The 12,565-nt window shown below is 34.5% G+C and overlaps 1 protein-coding gene across 1 annotated transcript in view; it reads right to left on the bottom strand.

Annotated features, from left to right (window-relative positions):
- Window positions 1-12,565, bottom strand: part of LOC113494733 (TATA-binding protein-associated factor 172) — a 44,335-nt gene that overhangs the window by 26,000 nt on the left and 5,770 nt on the right. The window contains exons 2-4 of the mRNA XM_026873174.1: window positions 9,846-9,895; window positions 7,242-7,419; window positions 3,371-3,434 (exon numbers count right to left, since the gene is read on the bottom strand). Coding sequence (XP_026728975.1) covers window positions 3,371-3,434; window positions 7,242-7,419; window positions 9,846-9,856 — 253 coding nt within the window. The 5' untranslated portion in view covers window positions 9,857-9,895. The remainder of the gene's footprint in view (window positions 1-3,370; window positions 3,435-7,241; window positions 7,420-9,845; window positions 9,896-12,565) is intronic.

The raw sequence follows: 12,565 nt of genomic DNA, 5'->3' as shown, positions 1-12,565 counted from the left end.
GACGACTAACAATTTTGACGAGACGTAATACTAGAATATAACTTTACTAGAAATGGGGCTTCTAAAGCCTAATAGAACTTGTGATAACAATGGTGTTGCACGGCGGTGCACGTGTAACATTCTCGGCTCATCGACACAGCAAACGCTTGTTATGACGACTGCGGCGATCTAGTAACTTAGCACCACGGCAACACGGTAAGGCGATAGCGATTATGTGTTTATTATTATTATTCAACTAGTACCAGTTTCCTGGGCACGTGTTCACTAATAATAACAATTTTCCGCATATATGTGTAAGTGCATAGAGTATTTAATTTAATTTTAATTTCGTATAATTGTTACATGTTAAATGTACAAGTTATACATTTTTGCGTCAAGGTATATATTTAAATTATGAGGTTCCGAAATACTGTTCCTAAATCTTATAAACTAATGTGGTTTTGTTAGAAAATGTTTTCTTCTGAGAAATAAAATTTGTTTATTTTTTATATTTTGCTTAAACCGAATACCGAACACGCATTGGCCAAAAAATTCTGAAATAAGTAAGACTTTCCGTTTACAGATTGAGCAGTAGAGAGAAAGAGACGACGACGTCAGACTAAGCGATTTTGTTAATGTGCTTAACGTGCATAAAAACTTAAGGTATTAAGTAGGAAAGGAAAACATGCCACAAAAGATTTTTACCTAATCCTAAGTACGAGCAATCATAAGGTAGTAAAGTATTATATAAAACACTGCATACCGCCTTTATCTACACCTACATGCATTTCATATGAATGTTTATTTAAACAATCCTTAAACAAGTATTAATTTCAGTACGAACATAGATTTAGCGGAAATGATACCAAGTTGTATGGGCATAGGCATGTTATTTATACAATGTTACTGTATGTTTCCATTCGATACATCTCGGTTTACTACATTCACATTATGTTTAGCTAAAACATATGTAAAGTTCTGATATTATTACATATAACAAACAATGTATTAATTAGACTGCTTTATCGGTATTACGCATTTCAATATGTTTAATGCACAAATACAGTGAAGACAAAAAAAATGAGAAGGATTCTAAATTATATTTTTAATACTATTCAGCAAATAATGCATTTCTAGCAAATAAGTATATTCCATTATATTTTAAAGCCCAGTAGTAGTCGCATTTATTCTCCCCCGTCAAATATTAACAAATATTCGTTGTTTACTTAAACCTCTTTGGATCGAATTTTATCAGTAGTTCAGCAACAGTATTTCGAGACTAAAATATAAAAAGAAACAAATTGAAAAACATACAATCAACTCAAATAAAAGCTAGCGAGCTAAACTAAATGTAATTTTTATGGGACCAAATCATATTTATTTCGCGTTAAATAAAAAAAGTATCAACAAAATCGGTTTATAGTCCTAGGTTCTGGCGATCCAAGTTAAAAAAAAAATTACAGACGAATTGATAGCCTCCTACTTTTTGACTCGGTTGAAAGTATCCTCGAACCTAGCACATTGACATAATTTAATCAGCACCAGCATGATAATGACTAGCATTGTAATTAATTAAATCCTTAAAAAGTCCTTGAAAACATGACTGTATAATACGTTATCATTGCTAAGGATATCCGCGGTTACAGTCATGGTTTTATCTCTTTAAGTAGAATTAATTAATTTATTATATTTTTCAACTGACTGCAAATCGGGGGTTCTCAGTCTGATGGAATTTTCACAGGACAGTGAGCTTCGAGCTAGATGAACCAATTTTTGTTGAAATAGATGTAATTTGGTCGCATAAAAATGTTGTCAAATAAGAAATATTATCTGCTCTCCATTTATTCGCTCGCAAAAATTTACATATGAACCACTGCGTATTCATAAAACATGATTAAATAATTGCTTTTCGCAACAAAAAGGTATTTTCACGTAAAAATTATCTGACTGAGTACATTCTAGAGTTCCAGAGATTAATTGTAGAGTCATTGACCACATGTTATGAGATAATTTGGTATTTGTGTCACAGTGTACTGGACTAAGTGAATAATATACTGTAATTGATGGTGACCGAGTATGAATAGCTCATTGTGGGTGCCAGTTACCGCATCATTTGTCAAGAGAATGGATAGGTTAAACGGTTACAATCCTCTACTCAATCAAGGCCTAATAAATGTATAAAATGACGTGTAATAATTGGTAAGCAAAAACTTTAAGATAAAAATACTTTTAGTAATGTCAGCAAGAGATTCATCCCCAGAACATTTAAACGCATCATAATTTTAAGGTATTCGTAGTCTTATCTGTCGCTTTTTGTTACCTTCCTAGGAGGAACCAGCGCAAGATACTCAATATAACTAATTAGCATTTCTAAATTCATCGTGCATTCATTCAAACTGAGAAGTAAAAACAGTTATTTATAAATTTTATATTTTTTCTATTATTTGTTTTGAAAAAATATTACCTAAGAGAGAAACCACAACATCTCGATAGTATAGTTGTTGTTATTAGATATATTGATTGAATTACATAGATACAGTCGTTAATATACTATGTATAGAAATAATATACTATCTGTTTAAATACAAATAAAAAGTTGTCATAGGCACATTTTAATCTGAATCTGATGAACTAAATGTTGTTCGTAGGTTCATTCAATGTAACCTTGCCTTATTTTCCCCGTATCCATATTCCGTAATAAATTGAACCTATCACAATTTGATTTTCAATTCGATTCAAATGAGCCTGTTTCAGGCTTTCGCGAATTTCAATGTTGTGTTGTGCAATAACCAGTATGTTTGTTTGTGCTATAGCCGCTGAACTCAGGAATGAAACAACATCCTCCTATCTGTTTGCTAAGCTAGATTATTATCACAAAATTATCAAAATGTTTACAAATTATGTCTCTCGGAGCAGAAGACCGCTGAAGGATTGGTTAATACCATAAAATTACCATACTGCGTATTAATATTAACAACGCACTTCTTTTAATTTATTGAGAGATTCATAACGAGTTCTTAATAACAGAATGGCGACACAGTGAGTCAAATTAATTAGGACCAATCTGTATCGAAATATTACCGTTCGAATAATTTCACCACATTGCGTATGCCAACTGAATATGTGGAGAACTGGCAATATTAAGACATATAATAGTATTGTACAACAAATTTAGATACCGTCTCATTTCAAATTTTTTCTTAACTTCACAAAACTTTGCCAATATCATGGGAAAAAAAGTTAACGCCATTAGTCAGATTACTCGTATAGTTCACACAATAATAACAATATCTAGGGCACAAATAGCTTGTTCTGAGTATGGGTGTCCTCGTGCACAAAAATGCTTTGACTCAAAGGCTACTGTCTACAAGATTCTGATGTAATAACTCACCTTTCTTGCCCGTGAACGGTGCTGGATGCCACTCCGGTACATTCGTAAGGATCGCTTCCACTGCCTGCAATAAAAAAAAAAACTATTTATTCTTGCCCACATTTCTTCAGATTATATGATAACGAAATATATGCGCTATTTTCTGCTTACACAAGTCTTTGTAAGGATGTTGATGTAAACGCATTGTTATTTTAAGATAAGTTTCAAGCAACGTGGTACAACTAGAAACAGACAGCTGTAAAAAAAACGTGTCATTTTAACAACGAGTCTTCGTGTAATCAAAGCAAGGCGCTAATTATCACTAATGTTGATGCGTGTCATTTGACGTTAACAAGTAAATGCTATTGTACATTTTGCTGCAAGATGAGTGTTTAGAGTATGTTTTTTAAGCGCACTATAAAAATGTCTGAAGGTCATACAGATTTACAATATCATTCATTGACCGAAAACAATCTAGAACTTTATGAAGGTCGTCTTACTAGTGTCCAAAGTCCATCGTCTTGTTTATTTATTTGAGATGGATAAAAATCTTTATTATGGATCTAAATCCTTCTCAATATAGGCGACCTCCTTTCACCTTAAATAAAAAACTTGGCAAACATGTCAGCCAGCCACCTAGACAGTAGTTTACTAGTTTTATATGACGCAGGTTTTATGACTTTAGGTACTGCATTTATATTAAACAGTATCTATAAAACTTTGCAGCTATAAAATATGGGAAAAAGATAGATGAGCATTGAAAGGCAATGTAATTTCGAGGTAAAAGGCCGCATTAGTGACAGACAATTGAAACAAGGACCTTCTCGTCTTATCGTTTGCCATAAAGCCCATAAATAGCTCGTCAGAGGTATAAAAAAGAAGTAGTGACATGTCACACTTCACCTTGTACAGAATGCTCAACAGACGCATGCATGTCTGAGTCACGTTTTTTATGAAACTTTTCGTTCTATGGGACATAAAACCTGAGACAATGATATGACAATCGTTTTCACATTTCAAACGCAGTTTAAGGCTACACAATAAATCGATACTTGTTCACATACAACTTGACAATTTATTTGCGCACGCAATACAGGTAACTTTCCGCTCTGGCGAGTAAATTATAGTAGATGAATAAATAATCAGGCAGACACATGAAACAAGGTTTATAGAGCATGATGAGTACTGCAATATATTATTGACCATTAAGCTTGACTAATTGTTTATTACAATAGACCCTTCTATCGTGAAATTGGCCGGGCATGCGGCATGTAGCGTCTATTATGCCGACGTTGAGCGTTGAATAGGATAATCATATAATGATTATTGAGTTCCTCTTGTGTTTAGAAAGTCAACAACCATAAAAAGCCTTTGTTATTTTAATGCGAATGGTTTTTCTCTATACAATAAGTATAAGTTTCGAAGCGGTCATTGAATTAAATAAGGTAAGTAGGTAATAGACAAATGTGTAATTCAACTCTTCAAAAAATATTGTAGTCACTGGGTAACAGTGGTTGTCAGTTTGGTTTGGCACACGTTAGCAGACTTATAAAGGGACTTTTCAAGTATAAACTTAGCATTCATTAAAATTTAGCATTCCACGTAATAATTCAAGTGCTGCGAATATAAAATAATTTTATTATCATAGAGATGACAGATATGAGTCACGTCGAAACAGATCAAACTTTATTGATCACTGAGCTATTTTTTTTTTTAAACAAATTGATATTTTGCCCTTGTATTTCCTTCAACCATGACGCTTGTAGGCAAATGCGTATTAAACACATAAGAATTCAGAGTTTGAGATGTGCTTTAGGATTCTTAAGTTAAATACAAAATTGATGTATGATAAAATAATGTTACTCTAATAAATTAACAGCAAAAACACAAGTACAAACTGTCCGTATATGAAAAAAAATGAATAATAAGATAAGATAAAATTGTTTGTAACAAAGCATAGATAGCTTAGTGCGTGCAGCGCATGTATGCAAGTTAGTACAATTCATTATAATGTAACGAGCTGAGCGCAGCTTTTATCTGGTGTTTACAATGTACAATGCACGGTTCAAGGCACCGTTGATAATACATGCCACACTAGAACAAACTTGTTGTGTTTGGACTATCACTTAATAATAACTGAGGATTCAGGTGAGAAAGCTTGGTGAGAAATTTTAGTTGATAAGCGAGTAAATTGAGCAAAGTGGAGAGGCTTCTGTAACCTCTTATGGATACGGTGGTGGCAAGCGCTCTGAAGTGTAAACTGTTTAGGTGCAGATTAAAATGCCCAAAATACTCATTCTGAAAAGATCGAAGTAATGACACAGCATGGAGGCAGAGCAGAAAGAATTAAAAAAAAACAGTTATAATCTATACCTATAAGTGTAATTTACTGGATTATTATTGTACAATCGGCACACAAATATCGGTGTAGTTTTCCTATGACCTAATTTCAAAGGTTCATCGACAACTTAAAATGAAACCATAAAACATAATTTATGTTCTTTGATAGTCGCAGTAAACTTTATTACGACTAAAATCGTGCTAACTCAAATGAATTTGTAGTTTCTGCGCTCTATTAATTGTACATCTCAGGAAATGATTCTAAAACGAGAGAATTAAGAATATACAGTTTCCTACTTCAAGGTGACATTTTATAAATCTAAAATTGAACTAAGAAATGTTATGAGGCATATATGGAACAAATTGATGATCGATTACCAGATCTAATATATGTATAAAAGTAATGCATACGTGCAGTAGCAATAAGTAAAAAACTTCGATGTTCTTGTAGGGTAAAATAGTAGTACCATAAAATATGCTCTCCATACACAAGTATGGAGAGCATATTTTATGGTACATTGCGTAGCAGGCGTGGCCGGCGACGGCATGAAACCTATCCATCGCGAATCATGATAGTTTACGCATCGGCAAATGCGAGTCACACAAACGCAGCTACTAGATTAATTTCTCAATCGTTCGAAACAATGTAGCCAATTACGCGTCAACAATACAGTTGTCAAACAAAACATGACAAGGATCATCTGTAAGCAATGCGTCTGTGCTCGGACACACCGAGAATACAAATCGACTGTTAAACACTATCCGAATTGCTTTTCGTACGTTCACTTATTTAAATCGGCCTTTACTTAGGAATATTTTAAGATAACCACTGAGTTATATTGATGATAAATTCATTAGACTGTTTATATTGTGTATCAAGCATCTGCGATAACGAGATTATGTTATAATAATAGACACTTGGTAGGAATGTAGAGTACAACAGTGTCAAAGTTTTACAAGTGATTATGATTTTAAGGAAGGCATGACTTAATGGGCTACAAATTCGCGTCGCATATCCATTTTCTAGTCAACACGATGCGTGTTCAGATGACGTGCAGGATGACGAGTGGACCATATTACTTATTTCTGGGTACGATGAGAACATCTTCGATGTAGAAGAAAATTGAGAATTGCTTCACTTAGATAAAGTGCATTCTTATAACACTATACAACGTAGTACGGCTTTTCCACGTGTAGACTTTTGAACAAAGGTTTTACTTTTATAGGTACACGTATTCAGATAATAACCGCTAATCTTTGTTCGCCTCACAAAGCTCATGAGCAACTGTGCGCGCATCTTTGTCGTAGTAAAATGAAAGATAAATTGTGTAATCTGTTCACGTGAACAGACCTTTATGACTATGATGCATTTAGTTCGTCTGTATGATATCTACATGCAGGATTTTTAGTATTAAGGAATTTATTTAAAAAAAATAGGACTCTGAAGAAGCTATCAAAAAAGAATGAAGAAAATGAGGCTTTGCCCTGCAGTGGGGCACTTTAAGCTGATAAAATAGTATATTTAGAACGTTATAAAGGATAGCATATTCACCTGTGCAGCAGCGATCCTGGTTTCCCAGGCAGTAGAGCGCAGATGCGTCATGAGCCTGGCGAGCAGCCGGTGCAGCTCCTCAGGGTGCGCCTTCTGCACCTCGCCGAGCTGGCGGGCGGCGGCGCGACGTGTCGCCGGACCCGCGCCCGCCTCCAGCAGGACGAACAGACGATCCAATCTGGTAATACATCGATTATTAAACTTTCTGACGCGTTTTCCAACGCCTCAAGAGGTAGTTTGCATTCACTTTCATCAAACATTAATGCATTCCATTCACTGATCAATGTTGGACTAAACTGTGCAGAGGAGGGAGACTTCTGTTGAGCCTCGTACTATCCTTTATTAACCAGAAGAGGATCGATATAATATCCAGAAAAAAAATGACTCATTCGTTTCTAAAGCCTTCTCTTTAGTTAATAAAGGTATGGTATCTAAAAGCAATAAAAAAAAAACTATGCCTATCTCCATAAACACGACAGTGAATGATAATCCAATATGTACATTACAAAATGAATTACTATAATTATAATCGAACAGTTTTGCTTATCAAGCAGACAAACATAGACAACTTCTCATATTACACATGTATGAACAAAACTTTATTATTATGTCTGAGTCACGGTTAAGTTGATCATATTTAAAGTTGATGTATTCATCTTTCGAGCCTTATATTACTATCGTAGGTACCTATTGTGTGAGATTGTTGTTTATCACATGCATTTATTATTGCATTGTGGCCAAAAGAGATGAAACGTCTGAATGAGTTTGTTACATTATCATACCATTAGTGTTAAATTGTATTGTTTCCTTATTTGGTATACAATAACAGCCACCTGCTCGTTTAATGTTGTTTACAATGTTCGAACAGAAAAACAAAAACAACAAGTAAAACTCTTTGAAACACAACTAAATTTCAAGGAGCTCACACAACGTAATAAAGTAAACATTATTAGTGGTCAGAAAAAGAGATGCCGCTCACCGCTTCAGGGACCTTCTGCACCGTCATAATATAACTTTAAAACGTTCTGGTAGACTCCCAGGTAACTTTCAAACCGACATCGTATAGATCCTAGTGCTCTCTGGATATTGGACTACGTGTATTACTTGGGACTACTGTACAAAGAAGTGAGGACTTCCCCACGATAACCACAGTTTCTGATAATATTATTCCAAGAACAAAACATAAAATCTTAGAAGTAACAGTGAGCCGGGTATCAATTGACGCTAATCTAATCAGACGGCGAACAAATTGAAAACAATTTTAAACGCCCTCGATGTTTTATTGGTTTTAAAAAGTTCGATCGTAAAATAATATCGTATAATAGTATTACATAAGAAATAATTCGCATTTATACAATAACAGGTACTGTAGTTATGTAATAAACAAAAATGAGGTGCGAATGGCCATAAGGAAGATGTACATGAATACTAAAGAACTAAAGAGTATAGTTACAGAGAGCAGCCATCTTAAATAAATGAAAATCAATTAGGCCTTAACAAGTACAGACAAGTGTAGTCTTCCGCGTAACTACTAGACTTACAAAATGCGAATTGAAAGCATTGGGTATTGCATTAGCAGACACTACTAATGGAAACCATCCCGACAGTTTCAGAACTTATGAAATCTGCGAACGAAGTGTAGATTAATTAAAGTCGTTTGTGCATGACCACAAGATGATCTAGACTTTCGAAATTATACACTCAATATAATATTCATGTAATTACGTCTAAACTTATAAGATCAACGTTATGTAATAGGAAAGGGAATATAGTTGAATTTAAATTGCAAAATTAATTGAAATCAATAAAAAAGGATTGTGATGCTTATTATACTTACGGACGGGCGGACTTAATAGTAAACAAATCATAAAAACCTAAAATTCTTTCAGCAAAGATCTCGTAAAAGTCAGCTAATGGCTCAACTTATAATTACTCCTGGTTCCAGCTTCACCTATTTTATCAGTATACTGGAAAGAGAAGTATCTACATTTCCTTACACATTAAACATGAATACAGTCAGCTGACCATACATTTGAAATAGTAAATTCCATTCAAACCTGTTAACCCATTACAGCGGCCTACTCGCGTAATTTCCATAAAGCTATTCAAAATAGCGCCATTCACAATATTACAAAGAATTCATTAATAAATTTGCTCATGAATGGAATTTAAAAAAGGAAATTTATCACGCCTCCATTTTAAAAGATAAACAAGGTTTTTTATAACTATTAGCTCTATTAAATCCCTAGAAAAATATCGAAAGTATTTGTAGCGGAATCTAGAGAATAAAGTCGACAAGTCATACATATTCAAGAGATATTCCTGCACGAGTCACATTGCTTTAATGGACGCGTCACTAACTGATGGATGTGTCTGTGAAGGCATAATCCATTAACTGACGCTACAGTCGACAGCACAAGTACCACTTTGACAATAAATACGCTTTTATTTAAAAGCAATAGAGTTAACTCACTCATAAAGTCTTTATTACCTCTCATGGTGATCTTACGTATAAGATTCGGACATCCGTAACTAACGAATATGGAATATAAATTATTGAAAATGTCAAAAATAAATAATCAGGACAAAATAAGGTTAGCTCACCTGGACGTCATACTGAAGTCTGACGATCAACTGGATGAGTTATTCCGGTCCTGAAACAAACAAGAAACGCAATTGAGACATTGATTTATTCAAATGGAATACGATAACGTCATAGGATGTCTGAAGGAGACTCCTAATTTATATACAGACTGTATGAACGTGTTTGAGACAGTAAACATTATGCTCCAAAGAACGAGACACCTTTTTTTATGGTACAATTATGGAGTTTACTCAGACAGACAAACACCACTAAGCTTTTCACTTTAATACCAAACAAACACAAATGCTGATGATCTGTACCGAACAGCGTGAGTACTACTACCTGCTTACGTTTAAAACCATAGAACCTGGGTAACTGACTTGTTCGTTTAACACGTTTCGTACCTTGCTTAGGAAATCATGACAAAGCACATTCGATTTCGCTCTCGGGCACCCACATACGCAAATACAGGATATTTTTTCCATGATGACTTCATGTCGCGCATGTCTAACTTTAATTCGTACTTATTATACTCACGCAATCATGTTTTCAATGTATATTCTGTTTTTTTTTATAAAAGACTTATCTGTGACAACTGTCCCACTTCTTTAGCTATTTTTATCATCAACACCACACCTTTCTTTTTTTTTCTCGATTACACAGTTAACGATTATGAGGATACAGTGATAGTGTTTTGTTTAATTTTAATGTTTCTTTAATTATTATAACCAACTCCGTGAGTCGCGTTTCAATTCGGAACAAAGGTTCTTACCAAGTAGTGCTATAAGCAACTAGCGCACCAATATTTTAAGTCGAAAGTTTCTGAATTTCCGATATGTACAAATTTTATATAGATATAGCAAACGAACGAACTACATTGGCAGATAAATATATAAAAAAAGTAGAGTTCTCGTGAGATGAAAAAGGACCCAGAAACGGTTAGTAATACCATATTGCACTCATCAAGTATTAAGTTATACATGTCTATTTGTAGATTCTCTTTTGTTTTACATTCTCTCCACGCACGCGTGCTCGTTTCATCTCACAATAAGTAAATTGCGAGCCGATCTTATCTACATTGTGTAGCTCTTCTTACTCTATCTGTACGGTCGGTTATCAGAGTATTTCAAGAATCAACCTTATTGCTTTAAAATAAGGTACTTACAAACTAACATTTATAGATAGCATAAGAGTGTAAGTACTTAGAGCATTTTAAATCTACATACCTCCTAATAGGTCAGTGATATAGCGGAAATTTACGCAATCACAGTTGCACAAAGACAAATTAGGATTGCAACGTAAGCAGCTGAAACTCAATACCTTTTTTATTAAACTTTATTTAATTTTCGGATACGTGAATAAATATTTTGCATTGAGGCCAAGACTACAGTGGGCAGAGATTTGTGATGCGCCTGGAAAAGCGAAACGAACTAAATATGATAAGCGAAATTCCGGTGTAGATGTGGCTACGGTATTCAAAATACAAAATCAATCATCTATTGTCTAGTAAATTCTCTTAAATTTCATGTCTATTGTTATGTTATTTGGGGTGGCTGGTGAGATGGTTGCAATTCGGTTGTTTTAGTAGCTTAAACAAATCAGCGTGCAGGGCAGCCATCAATTTTAATTATCTATCTATATCTATACTAATATATAAAGCTGAAGAGTTTGTTTGTTTGTTTGTTTGAACGCGCTAATCTCAGGAACTACTGGTCCAAATTGTAAATTCTTTTTGTGTTGAATAGAGCATTAATCGAGGAAGGCTTTAGGCTATAAACCATCACGCTGCGACTAATAGGAGCTAAGATACAATGGAAAATGTGAAAAAAAAACCGGGCAGGTATACCAAAATCATAACTTATATCTTCTACCCACGGGGACGAAGTCGCGGGCAACAGCTAGTTTGCTATAACCAGATTTATCTCGGGTCGCGTTGCAGTCTAGGTTAGTCCCACATTTACTCTTAAGGCTTTTCCCGCTATGAGTAAGCATCAGCATCTGCATCGGCACATCGGTTGTTGAAATTACCAGGTTCAGGATTATAGAAGGAAATTTGCATTCTGGAGTTCTAGATATTCTAGTACCTATCAGCACTAGGATGGGCTAGTAAAACAGGACTCAGTGTGAGTGAGGCAGCACTATACATTGTGCACAGTGGTCTCGCTTCTACAATAGGCCTATATGAGCTCAGAGTACAGTGACAGGCGATGGATAAGATAGATTTAAAAAGTGAATTCAGTGCTATCGGTCCCTATAATGTCAACATATCGTTTTGGGGTCATGTTATCTTCAGAGTAACACTGCATTTGCCCTACTTTAGTGTTTCACTCATTTATCGCTACTGTTATCGCTTTCGAACAAGAAATACACCATTTTACTGTTTTTTTTTAGGCGATTATGTCACCAGGTTGCACATGGATATGTTTTTGATTGTATGAAATGATTTTATGTATAATCACTTTACAAATAGTCTCGATTCATCCATGGTAGTAATGTCTAACAGTGGGTGGATGGCTTTCACAGCACAATTTAATCAATTTATAATCACCCAGTTTAAATTTAATTTAAATTAAGGTTCACATAAGAAACGTAAAAATAAAAAAATGATATTCCAGTAACATGTGCAAACTCGTAGATCATACCGATTTTTTGGCGAGTACAAACCCTCAATTGATTTTCCACCAACAACGAATTTATGACCTTAATAACTGTTGCTTAGCATCGATCTTTATTTAAGTAT

The sequence above is a fragment of the Trichoplusia ni genome, chromosome 6 (genome assembly GCF_003590095.1).
Source record: "Trichoplusia ni isolate ovarian cell line Hi5 chromosome 6, tn1, whole genome shotgun sequence".
Classification (NCBI taxonomy): domain Eukaryota; kingdom Metazoa; phylum Arthropoda; class Insecta; order Lepidoptera; family Noctuidae; genus Trichoplusia; species Trichoplusia ni.
Note: the sequence above shows the minus strand (reverse complement) of the source record. Positions and strands in the feature narration are given on the sequence as shown.